Source organism: Clinocottus analis, unplaced genomic scaffold (assembly GCF_023055335.1).
Source record: "Clinocottus analis isolate CAN_PGR_092001 unplaced genomic scaffold, fCliAna1.0.p SCAF_8, whole genome shotgun sequence".
Lineage (NCBI taxonomy): Eukaryota > Metazoa > Chordata > Actinopteri > Perciformes > Cottidae > Clinocottus > Clinocottus analis.
This window is the reverse complement of record NW_027176240.1, coordinates 15,603,799-15,631,766: the sequence shown is the minus strand read 5'-3', so window position 1 is coordinate 15,631,766 and position 27,968 is coordinate 15,603,799. Positions and strand designations below refer to the sequence as shown.

The 27,968-nt window shown below is 47.1% G+C and overlaps 1 protein-coding gene across 3 annotated transcripts; it reads left to right on the top strand.

The window, feature by feature from the left end:
• On the top strand, positions 1-27,954 carry LOC137779584 (uncharacterized). 3 transcript variants are annotated; one of them, XM_068567533.1, is made up of 33 exons: positions 1-717; positions 1,347-1,436; positions 2,660-2,815; positions 5,737-5,883; positions 6,384-6,575; positions 7,297-7,380; positions 7,638-7,756; positions 7,851-7,965; positions 8,051-8,128; positions 8,235-8,350; positions 9,598-9,760; positions 13,449-13,585; positions 13,739-13,838; positions 14,138-14,287; positions 14,540-14,689; positions 15,221-15,477; positions 16,543-16,678; positions 16,967-17,161; positions 17,608-17,760; positions 18,666-18,883; positions 19,219-19,402; positions 19,486-19,638; positions 19,923-20,312; positions 22,332-24,248; positions 24,850-24,981; positions 25,098-25,172; positions 25,267-25,353; positions 25,464-25,555; positions 25,668-25,753; positions 25,839-25,896; positions 26,003-26,220; positions 26,908-27,075; positions 27,159-27,954. In XM_068567533.1, the coding sequence occupies exons 1-33, from the start codon at positions 226-228 to the stop codon at positions 27,422-27,424; spliced, it is 7,074 nt and encodes a 2,357-aa protein (XP_068423634.1). In that variant the 5' UTR covers positions 1-225; the 3' UTR covers positions 27,425-27,954. The 3 variants fall into 3 exon arrangements, with proteins under 3 accessions (XP_068423634.1, XP_068423637.1, XP_068423633.1); XM_068567536.1 differs by having other exon boundaries at positions 7,294-7,380; positions 13,742-13,838; XM_068567532.1 differs by having other exon boundaries at positions 7,294-7,380.
• Positions 27,955-27,968: the final 14 nt, after the last annotated feature.

Here is a 27,968-nt window from a genome sequence, read left to right as displayed (position 1 = left end):
GCTGCTCAGCCCCTCCACTTGCCCGTTGAACAGAGACTGGACAACCAGAGCTGGTTAGTGTGGCGTGTGTACAAAGGGATGTGACAGACTTCTTCTTTTCTTCTCCCCCCCTCCCCTCCCCTTTCCCATCCTCGCCCCTTCCCCCTCCCCCCCCACACTTCCCCACCCATTATTCCCGTTTGGACTTCACCACATTTGGTTTCCTCACCTGGATACTGACCAGCAATGTCTGAAAGCATTGTGAGGAAGGTCCAGCCCTTCACCATTGGGACGAGGCTGTCAGTCCCGGCTGTGCCAAAATGCCAGGAGTTTACGCAGAGTTACCTGCAGAGCCAGAGTCTGGATAACTGCAGCCTGCAGCACAACCTGAACTCGCTGTACATCAGTCGGTCCCAGCAGGTCTGCGCTCGCGGCCCCTGTCTCGTATCGCCCGTCTCGATGCAGGTCGCGCCCGCCAAGCGCGAGCCGGAGGACATGGCGGCGGAGGACGACCTGAACCAGAACGGAGCCTCCGCCTCCGCGGTCTCCAGGTCCATCAAGAAGATCACGATCTCCGGGTGCAAAGACAGATCGGAGAGCAAGGTGCCAGCGCTTCCCATCACGGGGTTCACGTCGGAAAACAACAATAACAACAACAATGTCACCAGCACTATGGAGCCACGTCTGCCCAGGATTGTGGGAGTGAGTTGTGAGAATAAACCCAGTTCTCACTTCAAGGTACAGGACACACTTGACTCGTGCAAATAGGCCAATGTAAGAACCAAGGAAATGATAGGTTATCACACAGAGGTGGGATTTCTTTCAATATTGCAGTATTTTACCCATCAAGACAAAATATAGATAGATTATACATGCTTTCAAAAAAATAGGTGTAACATTAGTTTCTCATCTTTGTGATGAATCGTCTCCTTTCAACAGTTTCCATGAAAATACTGGTGTTGTACCTCCAAGCTAAGACATTACCTCAAACGCAGCATGAGAAGTAGTATTTTGGTCTAATTCTTTTAACATACAGTACAATTTAGCAGTGTCTGTACTAAAAAACTGCCAAGAACACTGTTTAGTCATTTCTTTATTTAATATTTCAAAGGGTTTACAGTTTTACAAATGTACCCCAAGAGAATATATATATATATATATATATATATATATATATATATATATATATATATATATATATATATATATATATATTATACATTCTCTATTTGCTATGAGAATCCTAAATTTTATTTTTGCCTTTCACTATTTCCCTCGTCCTGCTCAGCTTGTTCAACCTATTTGCCTCTTAGCTTCAGCAATATACCTCCTGCTCATTCTTTTTTTTTTTTGGCTTTGTGTTTTAGGTTTTACTCAGAAAAGAAAGCAATGATGAAGTTCAGCTCACGCAGGGACAAACCAGGCAGGACCTGAGCAGAGAGAAATCCGACCTACAGGTAATGTTAGCTATCTGCTAAATTAAAATGACTTTTTTTTGTGTTTTTATCTTGGTAATTAAAACAAAAAATTAAGCCTAAAATATAGACTTTTCTTCTAATATTGAGTGTCTTGGTTTTACGATTTGTGTCATTTCCCTCAACTTGATTTTGCTGAGAGACAGTGCAGTCTTTATAGCGTTAGCTAACTGTGCAATTGATCTCTTGGAGTTTTAAGTGAGGTCACACGGCGTGTTCGCCAAACTTAACCAGTTTATTATGTTATACATTTGGAGCAAAGTCACTCAGAGGTGGAAAACCAGTTAAGTTGTGCGAGCAACGTGTCTTTAAATGTCATACAAACAGCCTGTTGTGTGTACTCTTGTTTAACTGCAATATATTAAAGAAACAGTCGACAGGAGGAAAATAGTATGTATATTGTAGGATATTGTTTAAAGGCAATGGGCTGTTGGATTTGGCCTGTTTCTCGTTGAAGTCATCAGTGTGTGTTGTGGATGAAGTGCTCTGTTACAGCAGACCGTGCAGAGGCAGGGCTCACTGGAAAACATGAGGTCAGGGAAGATGTTAACAAAAGAAAAAGGTTTGCTGAAGTCCTTAGCGGGTGCTTATAATAACACACTGACACAGCAATGGCCTCATTTCTCCTTTTAGGACAAAAAAAGCTGCCGTACTCATCGACATCGTGCAGACTTAGTTCTAAAACCACAACAATACTGTAGCTTTTCCTCCTTCTCATGTGTTATTCATGAAAATACCTGAAAAAATTGTCATAATTACACAAGAGAAGGTGTTTTTCTTCTTCTTTTTTTACCTGTTCAGGTATGACATGATCTACCAAAGTCCTTTTAAAGGCGATATGTTTACATGTAAGGCTGACTGTAAAAAACGTCAGACATCCAAGGATCTGTCCATTCCTGCTTCCTTCATGTGCCCAGATGTTTCCTGATTGGAGAGCAGCGGGAATGCTCGACTAGTGCCAGTCGTGTTTCATTTCATCTCACGTAGTGCTGACAGTAGGCCTTTGTTCAGAGAGACCTTGGGTGTCAGACAAGTTTATAGAGTCTCTGGATTGTAAAAAAAAAAAAAACACAAAAAAACTCCTTCTCCTCGGTTTTATCAGAGGCAAGCGTCATCTGGTCTTCATGTTTTATCTTATTAATGTGACAGTCCTAAGGCCCTCGTGTTTTCAACACGTTGCTGTGTGTTGTCGTGCTCTCACACAGATCTCGCTGCCCGAATCGCAGCAGGAAGAGCCTCAGAGAAGAGAAAGTCATCCGCACGCACAGAATAAAGCGGCGGCGGCGGCGGCGGTGGCCGGGACGTCCCAGAGTGATTGCTTCACTCAGTGCAACTCGCTCTTCAACAAGGAAGCACTGCAGGTAACACGTGGCATGCACACACAACATCAGCATAATCCTTTATCATGGTGTCATTTCCTTTTTCTCTGCATGTGTTCCTCCAGATAATTGGAAACTACTAAAACCTTTTCAGGAAGGGTGCGCTTTTTCACTCCACACTTTTTTTTTTCTCTCCACAATACGCATTATGGAGATGTAATGAAGCGTTTAGAAATAAAACCAGGGCAACGTATCTCTCATCTCCTTTCATGTAAAAAGAAATGCTCATCAAAAGTAGCTTGATCTCAGAAGCAACAAGTTACGCTGCGGAGATGAAACCAGAATGGAAGTGGCCGATTACTGCGAGGAGAACAAATATGTACTGGTTCTTATTTTTGTCCCGAGAACTGTGTGCGCTGTGTTCGGCTGAGGGAAGAGGGAGGGAGGGAGGGAGGGGGGGAAACCGCCACAAGTGAAGCAATTATTTTGGGATGAGATCATTGTTTGGCTCCATCTCTTCACGCCTATGGCCCGGAGAGACTCAGCCAAGCAGCACAACTGGCTGCGTTATCTCATCGCTGCGTCCACCCACAGTGGACAAGGACCTTTTTTTTTGTTGTTTTCGGTGAGTTCGACTGAGGGACATTTCCCCCCCCCCCCTCCCCGGCAGTCGGCTTTGTCATCAACCATCCTGGTGACGGGCTGTTTACGTCCAGTAATAAGAAAATCATTTTGGGGATTTATCAGCTGAAGGAAGCACGTCGTTATTGTTCACAAGCGGCGCATCCCCTTTGCTTCCGAGGGTTTGCGTTTCTGTCGCTTTTGGAGGAAACAGCCTTTTGTATGTGAACTGTATTTGAGACTTCTAATAACCAGAGGGTTTTGGGGTTTGCTACCTGGGGAGCTGCATGTTTTACAGGGACTTGGTTCACTAGTATCGCTGATAAAGTGTTATTTCAGGATTGCATCGCCGTAGAAGTGGAAGAGAGTTTTCCAGGGAGAGACTTTTAAAGGCCCCTCGTGCTTCAAGCTAGGAGAGCAAAGCAGGTCACCACATGGAGAAGCGCAGCGCCCGCTGAGGGCCATCTGTCTCCGAGGCTGCTCTGCGAAACATCTTGTTTTCCACCGTCTCGTTTTCATGATGGAGAAAGGCCGAGAGTCCTCTGCTCCCCACACAGTCTCCTCGTGGGCCAAGTTGCAGTACTGGCGGGGCTAGAAACGCGGCTTGTTGGTAAACAGTTTATGAAGTGTAAAGATGTGCACACTTGTTTTCCAGTTAGGATGCTATAAATGGGCTCCTTTGAAGTCGGTAGGAACACAAAGCAGCCTGGAAAAGGATCTGGTTCCTGATTACAGATCATAATCAACAACCATGGGAGCTTATTTTAAAATGTGGTCTGTGTTGACTGCAGCGATGCTTTCCCTGTGTGGCCATAGATGTCTCACAGAAGAATCAGAAGCGGTGATACAATCAGAACTGCATGCATTAGCAGTCTATTTTTTGTGGCCAGACTGAGGCCTGACTGTACATTTTGATGAACAGACAATTGTTGTGGAAAGCGGACAGGAAAAAACAAGGGAATCATAGACGTCCTGTATGAGGTCATTATAATGCCATGGGAGCCAGTGTGTGAGGAGAGGGGCAGGCTTGTTTTGTCAAACTCTTTTCCTTCTGTTCAACACAGAAAGGTCTCCACTGAGGGGGGGGCTTGTAAAGTTAATGACCGGCCCCTCTGAGGAGAAGTGACATCACATTTTAATCTGGAGCAAAGAGCGGCGTCGAGGCCGTGTCATGTGTGGTCTCGATGTTTTGTTGATCACCGTAGAGTTTATTATTCACTAGTGGTTGTACTAATTTCCTTGGGAAATAACAACTCACTTGTGTGCTTCACTGTTAGCTGACATGGCACACAATAGCAACACTGTGAAAAAAAAAATAAAAATGCATTGTATGACGCGCCTGGGATCCATCTGAGAAGCGGAAGAACCGGAGTTGATTTATGAATCCTTTCAATTATTGTGACTTCACTTGGGCGGGTCACGCACTTCCACGCTGAGCTCTTTGCAGAAAACAAACATGCTGTACTTTCCAACACTTTCTGACTTTGGCCACCTGCCTTGCACTTTCCCACTCCAGACAGACGTTGCCAGAAAAAGGCCGCTCTGCAAGACAAAGCCTCATGCGCCCGAGCCCAGGCGCTCGCCAAGAGAAACCTCTGCTCCGCATAACATCATAACATGGCACCGGAGAACAAAGAGCTGCTCTCGATGTGTCTGAGCTCCGTGTTAGTCAGGGGAGGGAATGTGGCATGTTTACCCCTCCTCCATGAGCAGAAACATGGCCGTCGAGTTTAGCACTGTGACGACCGCTTTGTAGTGTCCATGTAGATATGAACTGCATTGAAAATGCTGCAAAATATATAATCGAGTCATGTTTCCATGAGTAATATTGATCCAAACAAATACATCTACAAATACATGTATATACAGTATATATATATTACAATATTGAAGCCATATTCAGCCATGAGATTCAATATATTTTTATTGTCATATGCACAGGTAACAGACAGTAAAATGAAAACAATATTTTGCTATGTCCTCCTTGCACACAGAATTACAAGAAACATTTTTAAAATTAGAATTAATAATACAAACAAACGTTGATATAAATCCTAATAGGATAAGAAAAGGTATACAATAAAGCACACACAATATGACAACAGTATTCACTGAGTGTATAAAGTGCACTATGCATTGTTACTTATATATCAAGTATAGTTCAATGATGTTCTATACTTATATAACTTAATTAACCTTTAAAGCTGATCCATTTTCACATTTAATTAAAAGGGCAATATCCTCAACCATCTGAATCAGGTCTATAAAGCGACGTGACTGGGCGACTGCGATGTGCACAGCGTGAAGCACGCCCTAAACATTTGTTTGTGTTTGCGATGGAGGCGGAGGCGTGGATCAAAGGCAAGCTGCAAGACCTGAAGGACGGATGCAACATTCAGCGCTGCCCCCTGCAGGACTGGGAAGAAGCGTCGCAGACGCTTCAACGAGACCTCAAAGACTTCGAGAACACCCTCATTCAACTCAACCAGGTAAGAGAAAGAAGCGAGACGGCGCCGGGCTCCGACTGACATACGACCGAGTTGCCAGAGCGAGCACTTCACAACAAACGCACACTCTGAAGGAAATGTTTATTCAAACTTTGTGACAGGTGAGTGGAGATCTCAGTGCGAAACCGTAATCGCGGTCGTTGGCGCTGAAAGAGACTTGTCACGTCACACAGCGCAGAACTTAGTGGCGTCGCAGGCATTTCCAGTCGGCCAGACAGAAAAGCAGACTTTCAGTGTTCCAGGCGGCTCTGTCACGCCAGTTTATACTTCTTCGCTCAGGAGAAAATGTTTGTAAATGCTACGTTGCTGAAAATTAACGTCTCCTCAGAGTCAGGACATTTTCAAGGGAATATCCAGGAAATAAATGGCAGTTTTTTAACATCTGGGAAGCCCGCTGGCGCACAAGCGATGACTCTGGCAATCCCGAGGTGTCAAGTGTGCTCGGACACCCGAAAATGAGCATTGACTTTCTGTTCCAAAAGATGGGTGAGCAGTTGATCTGCAAGCCGAATCCCAACTGTGACCTGGTGAAGAGGCAGCTCAGCCAGCTCAGGGACCAGTGGCAGACCCTGAAACAGACGGCCGCAACCCAGACGAGGGCCCTGGGAGGAGCCAAGAACCTGCAGGACTTCAACAAAAAGGTGGACAAGCTGGAGGCATGGATCAGAGAGAAGGTCAAGCAAAACGTTCTTGTCTTTTTCTGTTGCGTTAAATTGTATTTAAATGCAGAGCGATGACTATTTTCACCCATTTTGTCACTTACTGATTCATTCATGTTTATTATTGGGAAACAGGGGGAAGTGAAGACTTATTTTTTTTGTATTCAATTCAAGACATGTCACCTTTTTTAATAATTCTAGTTCTGGATCTAATTGCGATCTCTTTCCCAAATTTCTTCCTGTCCTTTCCCCATTTATCCCAACACAAAAGTGATCAACCTCTCCGACTGTAACACTTCCCAAAACAGTTACAACTGGACTCAGCTCTGCTAACACAGGAAACCAGCTCAGTATCCCGAAGACGTGTCTTGTTTGTGTGGATTCACCTTAGTAAAACATCTGCCTGTCATTATCAAAAGGCAATCTGCGTTTTAGGTCTATGTTTATCTTGCTCTTCATGTCTGGCACAAGGGGACTAATGATTGATAATGGAGCGGTGGGAATGTAATGGAGGATGTTCTTATGAAGTCTATAAAACATCCATCCCCAGAGGAGACTGCATTCTCCATTTAGTTCCACTCATCCTTTCCTCTGTGCATTAGCATCAAGTCCTCACCTCATGCTGAAGGCTGTTTCTGCTCAGCATCTTGGTAGCAGGGCTGATGTGGATTAATCCTGGTGCCTCTGAAAAGAACTAATGGGGGCTATAAACACGGACTTTTATGTGTGCCAGCAGGAAGAGGAGCAGTCTCTGGTGGACGTCCTGGGGGGAAATGTTGACAAAATGCAGCTGACCAGGAGAATTTTAGATCTGAAGCAGGTGAGTGTCGTAATGGAACAAGCTAAAGAGCTATTAATAATGAACAGAATCGTGATTAAAAAAAAAACTTTACACATGCAAAACAACATTCTTTAAGTAAAAATATACACACATTCCCATATGTTATTAGTTTATAACTCAATTCTGCAGAGGTTTCCCAGTCATTTTTCCATGGTTGACTATTATTTGTCTCCCAGGGTGCAATGCTAAAGACAGCTGAGGTCATAGTTGGATTGTGTTTCTCTGTTTCCCTGCAGGATGAGCAGCTATACAGAAACCTCCATGAGGAGATCAACCACTTGGCCCTGAAGCTGGAGAAACAAGGGAAGACAGATGTCAAAAACATCTCCAGCAAGAGGAAACACATCAACAAAATGTACACCTCAACTTTGCCTCAAGTTGAGCTGCTGAACGAAACCTCTTCAATCCAGAGACGGATGACTGATGTGTGTATTGTCTTCTCTGTGCAGGTGGCTGAAGGTCCAGTCTCACCTGAAAAACCACCATGAAAATCTTCAGCTAGCACTGGAGGTGTCCTCGTTCTACCAACAGGCCGACAATACCCTGTTTGCTATTAATAACATGGTACAATTCCCTCTTAGCTTAAAGGTTTCTTTTTCTCATTCGATCTGAGCTCCACGTTCACTGATACGCACCTCATCTCTTGCAGTGGAAAAGCATATCTGCCTCCAAGGAGCCGGACGGCTTTGGCGATCGAGAAATCCGCGACATCGCCAGTCAAATCATGGTAGGAATCCTTTTCCTTTTTTACTCCTGTCAGCGCTGCGTCATCCGGTGCTGACGGCGTGCCGCAGAAGCCTTCCCGAGCTAACCTGCAGGCCTGTGTGTGCTAGATGCTGGATGTGAACGTGTCCCAGGTGTCTAATCTCCACCCGGCCCTGGCTGCCGGCGTCACACAGAAGCAGAGCGAGGTGAAGGACTGCTGGGCGCTTCTTCAGAAGGTCTTCAGGTAAGACAGCAGGCCGAGCACCCCCGCCGACAACCTTGGTGGCCCCGTGCGTGCATGCGCCGTTTCACCCAGTAAATTGGCCATCCGCGGGTTTCCACTGAGCTGAAACTGTGTTTTTCTGTTATTACTCTTCTGGTGCCCGACATGAAAAGCCTTTTCCATTTGACGTTTGTATAAAGATTTCTCCCCCGCTCTCTCTCTTGATTAGCTTTGTTGAATTTGGGTTTGAATCAGTGAAAAATTATAAGCAAGAGCGAAGGACCGGTTTGTCTGGATGTCTGGAGACCGACCACCACACAGAGCATCACTCACCGCCCACTGCTCTAGTTTGTAACGTTGACTTTTCTGCGCTGCTTTGGAATTTGGCCATGTGTTTGATTACTGTACAAGGTGAATGATGTCTTGATGCGGATTCAAGTTGGCAACACGGCCTGTTCTCTTTCTCGCTATTAAAATCGTGCCGTCACCTGAATAGTCTGCTGAAGCCGAGATACAGCGTTTACAAGCATATTTTGTTATTTTCATTGCATTTGTAAAACAAATTTATTGTTACTTTAATAGCCTTCAGTAAGAGTCCAGAGTTTTACATCATTAGACTTTTTTTTAGAGCATCAGAACCAATATCTACTTAATGAGTACAGATTTAAATGCTGTGGTGAAATGGGAACCAAGCTACAAGTATTTATGTAGTGATTGGGCTAAATCATTGACATGCATCGTGAAACGCGGCATTCTTTGGAATAATGCCCAAAATATAAAACGCCATCAAACTTTAACGCTCTGAAAAGTGCTGCAAGTGCTGTTTATTATTATTGTAATTGTTAGTATATACCCTTGAATATTCATGCTTAATGTAATTTCAGGCCGTCCAGTAGTTTTTATGTTCTCATCCTGTACTGGATCAAGGGGTCGGACTGGCCTGTGGATAACAATGCAGTCCTTTCACAATACTTGGACAAAGAAGATTGAACACTTTCCATTTTTATGAGAATAAATACGCTGAGGAGTAACTGGAGGCCACGGCTCTGACAGCCATCTCCAACATCTCCCGCTTTTCCAAACATTTCTCAGGCCGAGAGCCTCTCATGTCGACGGGCTATCTTTAGCTCCAAATATTACATCATCTTGTCCGTCTTATCAGCTGCTATTCAAACCAAATAACACAAACACTGGCTGAAAACCTCAGAGCCATAATTGGAGCTCCGCTGTCAGCGCCGCGGTAACCTCCCGCTCTGCTCCTCCCGCAGAAGTGACAGGACCACACTCCCCCCCACCGGCTCCACTTTCACCAGGGAAGATGCCGACCCCCTGACACCAGCCCAAGAACCCCAGTGCAACGTGGGAACCAAGACGCAAAGGATCATGGGAAAGGAGGTGAAGGAGGAGCAGAATCGCCTGAAAGGCTGCGTGGTGAGTTGCTTCGGTATTCCATCCTATTACTGGAGAAACCGCACTGTGGCCCTTGGCTGGGAGAGAGTGCCATCAGCTCCTTCACGTCCTACGACATCTGTGGCTGCAGAAAGTGACGCACTTTGTCCTTTGGTTTGGAAAATAGCTGATTTACTATTTAGGCATTAGGGTTTTTTTCCTCAATAACTGTTTTTATGTGCTTTAGAGCAGTGGCTTCCAGTCTCGGCACCCAACATACTGCTGGTTTTCCGCCCTACCAGCTGGTTAATTGTAATTATTAACATCATCTGATGTTAAAAAAGCTTGTTAGAATGAAAGTCTAAAACCCAAACACCAGTGCTATATTTAATGTTTCCAGCTAGTCTTCCCTATCTCCTGACCTTATGAATATTGGCCCTTACCAGTCACAGGAAGATCTTTTGGAGGTTTTATTTACCCTGGCACAAGAATTCCACAAATTTCCATGAAAAATGTCACGCCATGACTGTACAACATAGCTGAACGATGGGCCAGAGCAAATAAGCCTTCCAGCTTCGACCCAAAACGTTATGGTAGAATAGTTTCTTGGCTTTCAAGCGCTCGAACAAAAGTATACACTCGTTGGATTAATTCTGTATTAATAGATGGCCTGTGGGTCAGTCCGGGGTGAGCGGATAATCTGCAGGGCATGTGGATTCCTCAGACACGACATTCCTCACCTTGAAGCCTACCAGCACTTTATTGAACACGTGGGCGCCCCTATAGTAACTCCACTGCTCATAAACATACGAGGAAATACTGTTGCTGTCTTTTAGAAGTCTATCCAGAAACTTAAGTGTGTGGTGTGTTAAAAACCAGTAATTATGTGTATATTTAGGCTTTTAAGTTAGCACGTTAAATCTCTTTACAATCCGCAAGTGAATGCACAGTGGCTATTTGTGTTCAGCCGAGTGGTATCCCATAATGCAATGCTGCCCCTCCTGTTATTGACCCGGAGCTTGTGTGAAGTCCCCGCTGAGCCTCTGGCCTCGTTTTGCCCGGTGAAAAAAGCGGCCAGATGCTCGGATGAGAAAAGACTTCACTCTTTCCATTCTCCTTGTGTTTCTGGTTCCGTTTATTTCCCTGCTCGTGTTTTTGAGGCTCTCGCCGGCCCCGCAGCCTCGCCACCTGTGACGGGAAACCATCACGCCGGCGACCGGGCGCTGAGCTCGTTGCCTTTATTGCTCTGGGAGCTGGGACTTACCTAGGTGCGCTGTCAGTCGCAGCCGCTCTTGTTACTCTTTATGGAAGGACTAATAAGACACTCCAAACAAAACCCTGGAGCCCAAAGGCGAAACTCAGTTTTACGGTTTGACCACAAGTTGAACAGTAAAAGTAATTTGTCAGATACTTTACTTTAACTCCAGCCCCCGGGTGTGCGGCATTGATTACAGATTTTTTTTTCTTGCAGCTGGACAGGTTTGTGGGCTGACAGTGACTCTGAGCATTTGCATTAAGTGCTGGTAGACAGCACTTTCAGTGTTTCTGCAGACATGCTAACGGACACACTTGTCCTTCTGGCAGGCTCTGCTCCTCTGAGGCAATTTGACTCAGTAGATTGAAGTAACGGTAAAGGTTTTTATTGTGTGCATGTGCATGGGTACATGCGTTGTAATCTACACATCCATCCATGTCTGTGTCAGCAGTAGTATGGCCTCTTGTCGCTGGAGGTAAACATGGCTATCGTCTGTTTCTCAGACTAATTATAGCCAGATGCCCGGGCTGCAGACCAGATGGACTTGGTGCTAAGTGATAGTTCCTGGCTGACATCACTTCATAGCACGTTGCAGAAAGACACACGGTGGGGGGTGCGGGGGGCTCGGTAGAAAACAGATAAGGATCAACAGCACCAAGATAGGGTGAAGTAAGCTGAAACATGAGAGGATTGAATTGAGGCCTAAAAACAGAGAGTACCATTGAAAATAACAGTGAATCGTTAAACGACAATGTTTTTTTGGCTGTGGCTGACATAATTATTTTTTGCACGGCAGAATGGGATGTTGGGTTGTTTAGAGTGGAAGCCACTGTGAGGGATGAAGGACAGAAGCAAATTTCTGGAGAGAAGACGTCACCGACGGTTATCAACCCTGTCAAATGCATCACAGTAGTTTGTCAGTGCTACAGAAATGTGCCAATAATGTGCCTCCGTGAAACTCAGAACGGCCTATAAAATGACTGGCATGTTCGTAAATGATGTTAGACCCCTTTAATTTCCTAAATTTCTTGCGTAATTTTGGAGGCGACACTTTTCTCCAGCTCTCTGACTCACTTCTTCTCTAAGCCCAGTCAGAAAATAGCATGCCTAAATCAAAGCTACTCCCATAAAACACCATTATTAATGGCTGTTTTGTGCTTTTTGGCCGGCCGTGTAAATTCAGCCTTTTTGATTTATTTATTTTTACGTGAGAGCATTGACAGATGCATAGTTGCCTTACTGATTGTTGCAGAGGCTTTACTTGTGTCAGCACTGTTTTTACTGGCATATGAAAAAGACATTATGTTATACAGAATAATGAACACAGCTCGGTCTGCATTATTCATATAGTTAGACAGAGAAACGTCAGCATAGGAGAATGTTTGACTTAAGTCATAGTCAATGTACTTGTTTCATATTTATGCCAACTAGCTTTGGTAAAGTAAATCCTTATAACCTTACATTACTTATAAAGTCATTTTGAAAACCTTGGTTGGTGCCTTACAGCTCGAAATGACGGACAGTTAGAAACTACATACCTTGAATGGAATGAAAATAGCCCAAAACAATGCACTTTTGAATAACTTCTGCTGGATCCTGTCGCAGTACAATGTTTGAGATGTTTCCAGTGGACTGCTGTTGATAATTAGACCAGCCGCCATCCCACTGTGTTCTCTGTAACGGTCCAGATCTATGCAGCTCTCATTGGAAACCCTTCTGCAGAGTCATTTGGCCAAACTAAAAAGCACTCGGATTGTTGTAAAAAAAAGGCTTAGTGACTGTTGACGTCCTTCATCTGTTTCTGCCCACAGAAAGGGTCGACAGCGCTTGCATTGACCTCGCTAAAAACTCCACTGCGTAGTTCGAAACAGATTAGGAGCGAACGGTCCATGGAAATCTGTATCTAAGGCTGAAAAACCTCTGCTGCTATTTAATGACATTTGGGGATTTGGGATTTTTAAAAAGGCTCATATTTCCAACTGCAATGGCTCTTTTTAGTCAGCAGAGTGGTATAGCACATGTTGGCAACCTTGTTAGACCTAATGTGTTCATTCATGAAGCAATTATAACATATTTAAACTTTCACTGCCGTCTTTAGTGGTTTTATTGCACACTTTAATGCTGTTAAACAGATAAAGCTTGTCTCTTTCGTCTGGCCTGGGCTGTTTCACGGGCAAGAGCCAACCTTTGGTAAGAGAGTATGCTTTGTGTCATCTGCAGGAGAGGCTTTCGCTTTCCTCTGGGCAGCTGTCCACGCCGTCCAGCCGCATTGTAACAATCACATGAGCAGAGAGCGACAGCAACGCCTCGTTGTCTTGTGACCGCTCCCCGTGTAAAATCCTCCATTTGAGATGTTTATGCATCCAGTTGACATTTTATTTGACGGGCGACCGACGACAGCGAGACACGAAACGTCACTCACGTGGTTGGCCTTTTGGGTTTTTCCGACAAAGACTTTGACTCTTTTGTCCACAGAGTACGGTTGAATGTGGGATCGGTAGAACACCGAGCCAGGAGCAGCCATCAGCAAACCACACCTCCTCCCCACCCACGGGAGACGGCCCTGCCTGTGTAAATGATGTCATCGTCAGACATCAATTGAAGGGGGAAAGGTGACATTTCAGCTTGGCTTCTACTTCCCTCTCTCTCTCTTTCTCTCTCTCTCTCATTCTCTCTTTCTCTCCCTCTCTTTCGCTGCGACTTACATAATGAGAGGTCTTTATGTAAGTCATAATTGGAGTCACATGTCTGTGTTTTCTTTGCAGCAGCAGGAAGCCCAGAGCAGAGCCCAAGCTTGCCGCCGCCCCGCGGGGCCACCCACAGCTTCACACACAGCTCCAGAAGTTCACCGTGTCTGCCGACAAGGTGACCCAAAGGCTTTTACGCCAGAAGTCACCGTTCGACACAAAAATGGTTCCGCTTGAGTCAAATCATGTGACCCACCCTCAGTATTTATTGCCATGAATTGTTGCACTCATCAGCGACAACACCCTGATCTTGTAACCGGCCACAGACATTAGGTCACATTTTTAATGCTGTCGTGCATTTTGCCGTGACCGTGTGAGGAACATTACTTTAGGGCCTGGTGCTCGTGCTTCCTGTGGTATCTCAATGTCTCCTTTTCTGCTGTTTTTTTCACATTCCCCTCTCTCCGTCTCTCTCAGACCTTGTCCTGGCTGAAAGACAATGTGTCCATGGCCACACAGGTGTGTACAATAGCCAGCTTTGAGGGCCTGGAGGCAGCCAGGAGGTGTCAACACGCTCTGGAGCAAGAAATTCTCACCAACAGGGCCAGGATAGAGGTGGTCAAGCGGGTAAGCCAAGGCACACTGTCATATTCACAGTTTGTCTTAACATAAGCACTGGATGAATGCCTTGAATGAAAATATCCCCCTTACATTGTGCCAACTGGGCACCTCGGCAGGCCTGGTTTGTGTATTAATCAAATAACGAGCTGACATTTCATCTTCAGTTGCCCTAAACTTCACTTTAGGTTTATATTTCGCAACGCGAATCCCAGCCCTTCGTCATGGCATGCTCTCATCAGTCTAACGCTCCGTCCTCAGGAGGGCCACGGGCTGGTCCGCGCTCAGCACGCCGGCAGCGCCAAGATAGAGGAGTTCCTCCGCCAGCTGGAAGTCCTGTGGGAGGAGCTGCGGAGGAGGCACCAGAGGAACGCAGTGTTTCTGCAGGCTTCAGAGGAGCTGGGTTTTAGGGTAAGGTTCATAAAATATCTCAATCCAGGCACTCCTCTTGGGTCATACCCAGGCTTTGACTTACCTCTGAAGTTATTGGGGAGATTTATGGTTATGACCGATGAATCTGGATCAGTTCTCCCATCGGGAGAAGCTTTCTGCTGGCGCTGAGCCGGGGCTGTTCACATACACTCGTGGTTAGCAGCTCATTTACTTTCATCTTCACCATCTAAATTGAAAGAGTCTGAAAGGTATATTCCCTCAGAATTTATGAAGGGTAATCCAAGGGATATAAATCGCTCTGCCATATAATTTGATTATGGGATGGAAAGAAGCTGCAAATCCCTGCAGATTGAGGACTTAGTTGGAAAGCGTGAGGCTTTTATTACAAACGATGGAGTTCAAAGCATGCTCTACTTCCATGAGGAAATCATTGTTTTCTTTGCGCGGTGCATCACCTCTGGTTGTTTTGGCAGCGCACCAAAATCATCCCAAATGACTGCAGCTCATTAACTAATAACTCATTAGCCTTGCTGCTTCTGTACCGTGCAGGCTGTAAAGGCGCTGCAGGCCCTGGGCAGTCTGGAGGCCTGGCTGGAGTCTGTGGAGCTTTCCATGAAGGAATCGGCTCTCGCCGGCGACCCGGAGACAATGAGCGTGGCCGAGAGGGAGAGCTGTCTGCTGGAGAAAGAGGTGGCGGCCCGCGGCCCCGAGCTCCGCGCGCTGAGGCGGGAGGTGGAGCGCCTCCACAGCCACAGTCACCCACACACACAAGGCCTGCCGGCGCGCATGGAGGAGGTGGAAAGAAAGTGAGTTTGTCAGAGGACGAGAGGGGAGGGGTCGGGGGTAGCTCCCTGGTGTCTGTCATCACGGGCGACTCGTGTTATGGATCCGAACAATCACACTCTGGGGCTTTCGCTCGACACTGTGGTCAGGAAAAATAAAGTATCAGAGAGAGAATTTTGTCAGCGTTTCCAAAAGGTTCGCAGGTCTTGGGCTTGACATGTCTGCGATCCAACGTGGAAGAGTGTATTCATAAAATGCCCAGTTCTTATTTAAGATAAACAAATGTGAACCACACAAAAATATATATACAGTCTATATATCCATAGAACTGCTACGCTGCCTTTTTTTTGTTCCAAGTTGGCAAAAATAAAATACTCTCCATGCGCTCATTCGTTGCAAGGCTCGAGTTTATTAATTTGTGATTCATGCGGCACGTAACGAGGTCGACTCCACAGTCCTGACATGCACTTCACCCACAGCTTGTCAGTGTGTGTCAGAGTCACCGGCTCCGTGTTTGCAAGATGACGCCTCTCACTCACTAGCTGGCCCTCGAAAGACAGATGGTTGCCACGGACTCTCAGTAAAAAGCCCCACGATGTCGGCCGGGTTTACTGGACGTACCTACCTGTGTCCATAAACACACGTTCAGACTCTGTAAAGAAGACCAAGCGGACCAAAGAAAATAAAGAAAGGGAAAGGGCCCAATGTAAGTGTTTCCAGGGTGGGGGTGTTAGATGGTTGAAGGGATGGTGCAGTCTGAGGGACCGCTGATGCAGGCGGAGGCTCCCACTCAGCAGCTGTGAGTGCCCCGGGATGATGTCATTATTTAACACTACACACACAAGCAACTTAAGGCTCATTTGTCCTAGAAACAATACCCTTTGAAATTGCTCCATTTACCATCTCAAACATAAACTCTGCACAGACAGGGAAATGTTGACGTGACACATGACATACGGTCACATAAACGGCGCTCTATGCTGCTGGCGGCCTCCAATGTGGTTCTGCTGAAGAATGCAGGTTTGTACTGTACAAATGCAGATTACAGCTGGCGTGTGTGTGTGTGTGTGTGTGTGTGTGTGTCCCAGGTACCATCATGTCCAAAGCACCTTGACCCAGCAGAACTCAGAGCTGCAGGACACACGGATGCTGACAGAGTTCCTGGAGCGCGTGGAGCTGGAGGACAGCCAGGAGCTCAGCGGCCGTCAGTTCAGTCTGGGCCAGGTGAGACGCCGAGAGTGGAATTTAAAGGGTCATTTCACCTCAATTGAAGCAGAATCTCTTCACCCAATGGTTTGCTTTTAAAATATTTCGCATATGTGAGCTGCCACCAACCCAATGCAATCATGAAGGATGGAAATTTATTTGTGACTCAAAATGATTCAATCAATACTTCTCTACTTTAAATGTTCCTTTAAACTCCCCCTCTTGTTTTGAGGTGCCGCCTCACAGATGTGAGAAAATGTGACGGATCGTTTTTGAATGATATTGCACCCTCTTTCTCTCCAACAGCCTCTTCACAGTGAGATTTCCTCCGCTCCTTCATTGCTGGGCCTCCGAAGCAGTGGCGGCGTGGAGCCCCTTATAGAAAGCATGGGGGACCCTGTGGAGGCGCTACGAGAGGCCGTCGAGATGCTAAATGACACGGTTAGGGAAAGAGGCCGGTCGCAGAGCCACGACCAGGCCATCCATGAGCTGCTGAGCAAGGTACGGAGACGGGAGTCAGGTTGTGTCAAACGATGGAGAGCTCTAGTTCGACTTGATTAGATCCGACGGTTGCCGCAATGTTTGTGAAGGTATTATGATCTTAGATGGTGCTGAAGTCCCTCCACTTCTGTCACTAACAGCTGCACAAACCAATAGAGCCACATCTGGTTTCCTTTTGTCTGTGGCTGTGTACTTTAATAGGCCCCAAACGAGCCACCACTCCCCCTCGCATGAGTGTTTTCGCGTTAATCCGATTTATTCTCGGGAAGAAAGCAGGATAATTGTCAAAATAGCACACACACATACACAAAAACACCCGGAAGGGACTCCATGACACCATTTAAAAACACTAACTTGGCTCTTGTTGGAAAACAAATAATCCACAGTGCAGCATAATGACTTAATGACGTCCTACGAATACTCATAATGACTTTGCGCCTCGCCAGCACGCCAGCCTGGCGGTGCACGTGGAGGAGTGCTTATGCCGCAGCAAAGAGCTGGGCCTGGACATCCTGGAGAAGGAGACAGACATGGCCGTCCAGTGTGAGCCAGACCGCTGCGGCCTCGAGGCTCTGCAGGAGAAGCAGGACCACCTGGAGGTGAGAGGAGGCCGGTGTCGACATTCAAAATGATGCACTGGTGCTCATACGATCCAGTATACCAATCCGTTGGCTTTGGATTATTGACCTTTGCTTGGTGCAATAAAAACAGGAAGCCCCCCTCCCTCCCCCGCCACCTCTCCCACTCCTCTCTTTCATGCACTTGGCTCTAAAACACTGTTCCACAGTTTGCTTCCTGTTGTGCCAGATTTTCTCACATCTTTAAAAAAAAAAAAAAAAGCCAGCCCACTCCACTTTGTGCTGTGTTTGATTTAATACGTAAACTGCACCGTGCAATCACACACACACACACACAAACACAGAGCGTGCAAAAGTTTATTAAACAAACGGGATATTTATTTACGCCAGTGTGAATCATTGTTCTGCTCGCTCTCAAATGTGCGTGTGTTTCTGGTGGGTAGTGTTCTCTGCATCCGGGGGTCACAAGGTTGGAGATGTGATGTTGGTAAAGTCCTGCGTGAGTCATTTTTTGGGCAGTGTTCTGTTTATCACACGAACACACAGCTGTCTGGACTCGATACCATTGAAGAGCAGAGATGACCTAATCCCCCAAACTGAAATAACTGTGCCGTCAGCAGACAGGCATCCACAACTCGGCGTTCTCGAGGCCTGCTGTAGCTGAGAAACGTTGTGAAGCATTACTCCCAGAGAACCCCACAACGCTATTAATTACCGCCTCGTCCAGAGGAGAAAAAAGTGGTCGAGATCGCTAGCTCGCTGCAGCGCGGCAGCCCATATGCAGACCACATGGGCCTGCAGCCGAATGCTATGCATAAAGCTATGGGGGTGAGGTCATAGTCAGACAGAGATACAATTGGTACAGGCTGTTTGAGTGATACAGAGGATGATGGGCGATGATAGATCTTTGCTCTGATTCCCCACAGATTGACTATGAAGTCATCATGGCGGAGGTAAAGGAGATGGAGAACCAGACGTCTCGCTTGGAGGAACTGTGCCCAGAGAGAGTGCACATGCTCGGGGCGAAGATCCAGGCTATGCTGCAGGGCTGGACGGAGCTGGGGAAGAGCACGACGGAGAACAAGTCGCGTCTGCGAGAGTTCGTGCAGCTCCAGGACTTCTTCAGGAGCTACCTCGCCATGATGTAAGTAAGCAGGGCGCACGGACGCCGAGACCCCTTTCTGCCAGACGTTCTTTCACAATCATCGTTGCAAGGACATCTGCTCATTAAAATATCTTTGAGAAGAACAGGATGTTCTCGATGTCAAGCTTGGTCCCTGGTGAAATGGATAATTTAAGACGTGCTGAGGAGGTCAGCGCGCGTCTCCCGGGCCGGGTGTGACAAGGCGATGAATGTCTGTGCTATCGGGGAGAGTCTGGTCATGCTCAGGTTTTTTTTCTTCTCTCAAATGTATGTATGGCTTTTCTCACAGCCCTGTTCCCTGTCTCCTCCGCCACCTCCCCCTCTCTTCTGAACAGCTCATGGACAGAAGACACCAGGTCGTGCATTTTCTCAGATACCGCCTTGCATCTTGGGAGGGAGGGCCAGAGGCCGCTGGCTGCCGAGCTGGACTTGCAGATCGAGAAGAGGTTTGAGGAGTTTGATGAGCTGGCGATCTCGGGAAAGAATTTATTACACAAAGAACACCACCTCACACAGATGGTGAGCGTGACTCACTGACGTCTTTGGATAGATTGATTTTCTTTATTGTCGTTTTTTTACAAACCCTGAGTAATGTGTTGCAGGTAAGAGAGCGCATGGAGGAGCTGAGGAGTATGCTGGGGTGGATCTCGGTGCACTGGAGGGCTCAGAAACAACAGTGGCTTCACAAGCAGAGCAGACAGGAGCCTTCACAAGATAACATTTACTCTGAGGCCACCATGTGCACAATGACAGAGGTAAATAAGCAGAGACAGGCCTAGGTGTAAGACACATATTTTTTATACCCGTTAACTAAACACAACTTGTTTCATAGTCTGAAGTAGTGCTGAAGATTACGGCATCCTCAAAAACAAACAAATTAAATTAAATAAACACCATAATAACTCAGAAAACCGTAAAAACCTAAAACGGAAAGATTAACGGGGCAATAACATATGTTTCCTGCCTGATGAATACATATTCAGTTATTATCTAACAATGTAAATACCTCCTCAATATCTCTTCACGGCTTCCTCTATAGAGTTTGTCTCCTGAGCTAGAAGCCCACCAGTCCCACCAGTCCCACCAGTCCCACCAGTCCCCATTCATCACCACCAATGAAGAGGAATTAAAGGCAGCGGCGGACGGCCAACCCTCGTCACTGCCGTCCAGACAAGCTGAGCAGCAGGAGGAGAAGCAGCTCGAGTACGAGGTGATGAACAGTATCGGACAACAGGACGGCAGGACCACCTCCTCAAAGTCTCCTAAATCCTCCATTGTGGTCCTCAAAGAGCCAAGCAGTCCTGCTTTAGGGGGCACGGTCAACCTCATCCTTAGTTTTGGGGGACAGGGGGACAGCCGGGTCCAGGTGCTTGACCCGCCTGCCAGGCCGGACGAGGTCGAGGACGAGACCTCTGAGCCGGTCCACAGGGTGAGAAACACACTCATTGCTTCACACCGACAGTCACCAAACACCACTGTTGTTGCATTTCAAGCTCGAAAGTAGTGAAGGAACTTAAACTTATCGCTGTTTCCAAAGGCCAGTGCACCACCAATGCTCTGTCACGACGCTGCATGGGGTCTCCCTCCTTGACTATCTGCTGCTGGTCATTCCTCCCTCTCCTTTGGCCTTCATGTGTTACTTTTCCCTCATTTTCTCCCTCAGCCTCAATCTTCTGCCTGTAAAAGCTTTTGGAGGCGCTGCCAGGGGCTTTTGGAAAATACTTTTGGTAGTTTAAAGAGAAAGAGAAAGATTTATCGGCAGAGTGCAAACGAGGTAAATTGCGTGTCGTGAATTGGCGCTGCATGCCGCGTCTCAAAGTGTGCCGGCACTGCATGCCGTGTGGAGTTGTTTTCTGGGGCAGCATGTTCTACTAACTAACCCTTGTTACAAGGTACAGCCGGTCCGCAGCTTCACTGCTGCTGTTGCTCATCTGTGAGCCAGGCGTGAGCGTGGAGGGAAGCGAGTCATGCCAGAGTGCTATCGTCCACCCACGACCATCTCTGAGCGTCGCCGTGGCTGGAAATATTATGAGAAGAGATAACAAACCACGTCACTGTTTAAACTCATAATTTCCTACTTAACTGCGGCCATAAATGCAAATATGAAACTAAATCAATTTTCTTTTTAATGAAGCACATTCCAAGGGGATGGAGAAAAGAGGTTTTACAATGTATTTGTGAAAATACAGACGTGATGACAGAAGTGTAATAGTATAAAATGATCTCCAATTAATAAACACAAATCAGTTCTGTTTTTAGAAAGAAATGTATGGCCTTTATGTCGTAACTATAATGCAATACAATATACAGAGTTTTATGCCAACCCAAAATGTAAGTTCTTGTTAAAGTGAATTGATTCCTTTTCTGTCAATGAAAGTGGCAAAAGAAAGTAGTTTTAAAGGAGTCGTACATTCCAGCATTAAAAACAAGGATTTATAAGTAAGAGCACAGAAAACAAATGTGCGTCTTTTAGCTGGTGAATGTGAATCCGTCTAATCTGTCGGCAGTCGTTTCGCCCCGTCACTCTTGTGTAAACTCTGCCAAGTGCTTATAAAATTCCCAACTGAAAAGCAGACAATGGATCAGAACGTTCCTCCGTCATTAAAACATTTCTCCGGGGCTCAAGTCGCGAGCAGTGATGGCAGATACAGAATGAGGGCGCTGAGAAGGAAAAGCACAACAGTCTCCTCTCCGCTGTGGATGTTGACAGAAGCTCTCTCTTCCCCTTCTGTCATTGCACTGCGAGCTTGATGCAAACCTGGTCTTGTTTGTCTTTCCGCGGCTGTAGAACGAGTGACCTCACCTTCGCTTCCTATGAAAGTTCGGCTTAAAAAAAAATGGCCCCCGGGCCGGATTGTGTCCCGTACGCCAACACAGGCGCGCACTCTTTAGACAAAAGAACTGCTGCTGAACTTTTGGAGAGCGGCCCCCAGACTGCACACGGTGATTTATGGTCTGGGGCTTCCACAGAAACAAGAGATTAGTCACAGAGTTGAAAGGTCAAGCCCTTACAGCTGCATATGACGGCATGCGCAGCCACATATGACTTTGATTAAGTCCTGCAAGTGTGCGATTGCAATCATTTCCATGTTCTTTATGTCCTTCCATCTAATTTTCATGTCTTTTGTGTTTTTCCCTCGCCTGTATACATTTGCATTGCTGTGTGAGGCTTGTACATTCCCGAATCTATTGTCTTCTTGATATGTGGGACATGGAGGAAAAGGAGCTGATGTTTGTCCCCGAAAAGTAGCTATTGGCTTTAGTCAGGTTCACTCTTCATCATCATCATCATCATCATCCATCTGTAACACATAAAACAGCTCTTGTTCTCGCAGAGGGCCGCAGGGCTGCGGCCCGCGGCACGCATGAATCTCTCTGGGGTTAACTCTTTGCGATGAAGCGTTCACAGACACGAGAGCTCACCTAATGTCCTTTTCTTTTTCTCTAGGTTAGTACCTACTTGCATGTCAAGGACAGCAACTTGGCAGTGGTCCCTGTGTATGAGAGTATCACCTTTCCCCGCCAAAAGAGCCGCTGTGCAGCCTCGGCCTCCCCTACTTTCTCGCTGGCCTCCTCCTCGCCGTCTCCCTCGGAGAGCAACGTAACCTTCCACCCTTCGGCAGGGAGCGGCAGCAGCTCCATCTTCAGCAGCCTCAAGAGGATGGGCAAGAAGAGGAAGAGGAAGAGGGATGCTCGCAGACACACCATTCAGAAAATCATGGGAGTGGAGGAGCAAGCAGAAGGGACGCCTCATCATGACTGCGAGATGATCACGTACGACACGCACACATGGCCCCTGAAGGAAGGCAGAAGGAAGAAGAGCTCACAGAAGAGAGGCGATGGGGTGGAGGCGGTGGCCTATATAAAGAATCCCCTGCTGAGGGACATTGACACAGAATGTGCTGGAGAATACAGCACTATTCCATACGTGGTCTCGGATGGGACAGCCACAAATCAAGGGAGAAGCCACTGCAGATTCCTCTCTTTGGGCTCTGTGCTGAGCTTCGACCTCCCGAAGGACATGACCCTCATCCCCAGCATCCAGGAGATCATTACCATCGCCCCGCCGGAGTCCAAAAAAGGAGCGGGGACTGACCCGGACCCACACTCCCAGAGACTCACGGCCCTGAGCTCCTTCAAACAGACTCGGCCCACTCCCGCCGTCCCACACAGCCCGGCAGAGCTCAGTTTCACTGAGACACGCACTGTGACAGCCGGAGTGAAAGATACGCCTGATGTGGAAAGGATTTCCCGGCCTCAACCTCCTCTCTCGCCGGCAGGAGATGAAGATCAGACTGCGCCGTGTAACGACATGTCTAAAACCCACTTCAGCCTGCACAAGTGCACAGAACAAGAGTGTGACAGAATGTCGTCAGAGGTTAAAACCAGTACGGCAGAAAGAGATGGGACCAGCCAGCAGTCCCATTTGCCTATTTATGTAAACCACGCCCAAAATGCAGCTGCGCCGAAACACGAATGCCCCAGTGTCCACACGCTCATCCGAGACCTAAATGGACACCAGTATCATAAACATGCGAGACCCCAGGTTGTGCGTGAAGAGAGTCCTAGACTTCAGTGTCTGAGCCAAGCTTCTCATATGGTCGTGAATCTGAGGTCAGCGGTGAGTGTTCGCCAGGACTCGGTCGACTCGGGAATCTCCACCTCCAGCAGCATCAAGCTTTGCACTGAGGCCGCCGGTCCAGATAACCTGCAGCCCAAGGGGGTGGTGGGGAGGCTCTTGTCCTTCGAGGTGGGAGGTCTGGACGGCGCTAAAACGAAGGAGAACACGTTCACATCATCGGCCGCATCGGCAGAGCCAGAAACAGAGCCTGTGCACCTCGACCGCCAGCAGTTTGAGGAGGAAGAGGAAGAACTGGAGGACATCTGGAACCGGACTACTAACTACAGACAGAGCATCTGCTCAGACATTATGTACCAGCCCAACCACGGGCCCTCTGACCAGTCTAGGGAGCCCCTCTCCTGCTCCCCCTCGCCCAAGACCCCGGCTGTGCTCTACAGGAACCTGGTCACAGCCTCGGCACCCAACCTCCTGGTGGCCGAGTTTAAACTGCCCCCCTACCTTCAGAGCTTGCTGGGTTACGACAAGGAGCAGAGCCCCAAAGGTCACCTCCCTCCCTTGGCCACAGGAGACAGGAGGTCCTGGGCGGCCTTTCCCAACAGGGAACCAGCCGGCAAGACCTCGGTGGCTGTGAACGAGACGGCATCTGATCCAGTGAAGCTGCCAGATGTGGGGGACAATCAGAGATATATCTATCAATACAGAGAAGAGGAGGAAGAGGAGGAGGAGGAGGAGGAGGAGGCAAAGGTGGGGGACGAGGTGGATGAGCATGCAGATTCTTTGAAGGTGAGGTCAGCGTTTGAGATACTGTGATGTTGAAACCTTTCAGACTCGGATCAGTTCACACAAATTACAAATCTCAAATATATTCCTACTGGTACGGAGGCATGAGGTCATGTGTGTTTTTTATTTGCTCAGGTTTTGAGATAAGTCTCGACCAGTAGGACGGAAAGGATCTCAATGTTGTTTGTTATGCGCACAGCAGTGAAAGCAAAAAGAGTCGACAGGGCCTACAAAGGAGTTGACACTGTGTTATGTGTAACAAGACATCGCTGAGTTGTACTCATTTCTCTCTCCTTCATAACATCTCAAACCTGAGCAAACAAAACTGAAGCCATCAGCAAGTCAAAATAGCACAGTTATTGTGTTTAAAAAACTTATGTGAAACATTAACTCACCCTGGCTCAAGTATTAGAATACTAATTAATGCAATAATAATAATTCAAAAATGTTTATAGAATACCAAGTGTGTCTATTATCTCATGTATGCAGCGAGACATTGTCCTGAATCTGTAGCTGGTCCGTAGCTTTTAACCCAGTTCTGGTGATGGTACTGAAGGCACGAGCAACTTCTAGCGCATCATCAGTGACTTCTCTTTCCGAACAGGACCAATCAACGAGTCTCCTGTCAGTTCATATGGGTTTGGATGGCGTCTGTCGGCGAAGAAAAGCCTCGCAAAGCCTCAACATGGAGATGCAGGAAGAATATGCGGCCACAAGAGGGCGCTGTATCACCCTGGTAGGAGTGACTGCAATATGTTAAGCTTTTTTTTTTTTTATGGGTCTCTTTTGATGAACCACAGAGAGGACTTTTCCTTTTTGTCTTAATGTTGGTGTTAACTTAAACCCTCTCAGAGTGGAAAGCCAGAGCAGCAGTCTATGGAGGGAACGCTGGAGAGGAAGCATAAGCTGCAGCTGGGAGGAAAGAAAGTAAGAAAGACTCCGCTTTTCTTCCGGAGCCAGCGCCGTCAGCAAATGTGAAGCCCTACAGTCAGCAGCGCACGCTCTTATCTTATTTTCACAGGCTGCCTCCAGAGGCTGGAACTCCTACCATGCCGTCCTATACAGACACACCTTGTGCTTCTACCAGGACAGAAAGGATACACTGAGGGTAAGCAGAAAAAAAAAACCACAACAATAAGAGCCCTGGAGAACGGAGATGGTGAATAATTGAATCGGAGCGTATGAAGTGAACGGTGATCAATCTGTGTTGCGCTGCAGAGCTGTGCATGCGGCCTGCCGCTGAACCTCATGGGGGCCGAGTGTTCACCTGCACCGGAGTACACCAAAAAACCCAACTGCTTTCGACTCCGGTGAGACTTGAACAACCGCTAAATCACAGCGATGGTGTTGTATAGACGGTACAGACAGCTGTGTGTTTGAGCCCTCTGGGGGCCGTAACGGTCGTCTTCTCTGGCCCCTCAGGCTCCGCGACGGCTCGGAGTATCTGCTCAATGCCTCCTCGCGCTTCTTGATGAAGAATTGGATGATGAAAATACAAGCAAGCACAGGTAGACTTTCTGTTTCAGGGCTTTTGTTTTTGCCAACGCTGAACTGCTGTGAAAATGATGCATTTGTTTCTCCGTCCTTAAAAAGGTCTGAGTGAGTTTGTGTCGTCACGCGTCCCCGCTGATCAAGACCTCCCCATCAACCTGTAAGATGTGACGCCTCTCTTGGTTAGAAGGATGCTGCCAATTTTCACAGCCATGTTTTGTAATTAACATGAACCAAAACTATTCCCCGCTCGCCCACCTGTTCAGAAAGCCCTTCCTCTGCTCCGGCTGTCACGGCCTCGCCAAATGCCGCTGCTCCTCCCGCCACGATGTCACCTCCACGTTCCCCAGGCGCAAACCGCCGGGCGCCGCCCAAACCAAGGAGATCTTTGTCCTCACCAGAGAGTTCAGTCACGCGCAGAGGAGCCGTTTAAGGAGTGTGGATGAGCGGTCGACCGTCTCGTCCTCAGATGTCGGCCGCCGCGGTAAGGCCCACTGCTGGGTTGCATCTGCTCCACATTCACACCCTCGCCCTCCATTGTTGGCTAATGAATAGCCCCCACCGAGCCACTGGTGGTCAGAGGATGCACTCTGCTGTGGTAGCCATCGATTCTCCCTCCAGTGATTTTGTTTTGTCTGCTCTTTTACTCTGGAGCCAACTGTGGAATAGTTCAGGATATATTTTAGCTTTGTCGTGTTTCACACGGTCTATCATGAGTCTCCCAACCAGGGAAGAAAATGGTGAACGTCTGCTGCAGGTATAGTGTGTTCCACGAGGGGGAGCTATGGTATTGTCTTCCCACATATTAAACAACTGGACTGTCACAGGAGCACACACTGCAACAATTCAGCTTCCAACAACAAGAAAAAAAAGGAATAAAATGAGGGAAATATTACTTGAAATAAGACAAATTATCTGCCAACAGAACGGGAAAATTTGACTTGCCAAGACTTCTTGAAACAAGTGAAATGCTCTAAAATAAAAACTGCCTGATAAGAAGAAATATCTTGTCAATGAAAAAACAAGCGTGTAATGCCTTGATTTAAGACATTTCATCTTACTTAGATTTCAATTTTTGCAGTGCATTGTTACTTCAGCAAAGGTTTCCTTTTAGTCTCCAGTCTCTCTCATTCTTGATGCCTGCTTTTGATCGTCTTTTGTCTCTCGCTAGATGTTGATGATGATGATGAAGACAGCTTAAAGCAGACAGTGACTCACAGGCTGTCACAGTCTGGGGCATCCAGAGACGACGCCTCCTCCTGCTCCTCCCCTCACTCCCCCGTCGCCAGCAGTGACGACTGGCTCAGCAGCCAGCGTCGCTCCCACTCCTTCACGTCAGGTGAGTTTGAATATCAAACGAGTTGGATGATGCACAACGCGTCCGAGGAATCATAAGCGGATGTTTTTGCCGTCTCCTCTCAGCGACGTTTCAGAGGATCAAACCCACGCTGCACACACCTGGGGGCCGAGGCCCGGAAAGAGGCTCCAACTACTGCGTGACTCTCGTGGTTGGAGACAAGTCGTCGGACGGCGCGTCCACCGGCAGGAGCTCCGGGCCGCCGCTGCTGGCCGCCGCCGGATGGCAGCAGGACGGCCGTCAGGAGGCGGATCTGAGGAGCTACACCAGCCTGCCGAGGCCACGCAGCAAGTCCGTCTTCAAGAAGTTCTTCAGTAAAAGGGACATCTGAGTTTTTAAAAAGTATTTTACCGATAAAGGTTTTTTTTTTTTTTTTTTACAAATGGTTTCTAAAGTGCAGTGCACATATTTGTTGAAAAGCAAAGAACGAGCAAAAACGCTACTACTGACTGTATTTATGATCTGAAGAGCTGCCACGTTTTATATTTTTGATGTGTTTTATATAAATCACTTCCGGTCCTTCTGAGTGTTCGTATTGTTCTTTTTCAAGGAGCAATACTGTGTGAGTGTGCACCGTCTAGTTGTAGATGTGATTCTTGGATAAACACGTTTTCTTGCCGGTCTTATTTCATATTTCCTTTTCTAGTTTTGTGATTGTCGAGTTATTGAGTAAATCAGTTGATGAACTGACTCAGTTATGACCAGCCATAACCAAATATCATGAACACATGACACGTCACGTGTGCAGCGTGTGGTACACCGAAACATGTTCCTCATATTAAAATCAGCAGTTTGATACTGCTCGAGCTTGTTTGATATTAACACTTTTTAAATACAAAATGTAGTTAAGTCTATTCATAATAAAACATTAAAAA

Bases quoted from the DNA above. Each gene is read 5' to 3' on its own strand.
- LOC137779584 (XM_068567532.1), top strand. From the start codon at position 226: ATGTCTGAAAGCATTGTGAGGAAGGTCCAGCCCTTCACCATTGGGACG. The intron at 9,761-13,448 runs GTGAGTTGCTTC...TTTTGTCCACAG, and splicing joins ATCGCCTGAAAGGCTGCGTG to AGTACGGTTGAATGTGGGAT. The intron at 26,221-26,907 runs GTAAGGCCCACT...GTCTCTCGCTAG, and splicing joins CTCAGATGTCGGCCGCCGCG to ATGTTGATGATGATGATGAA.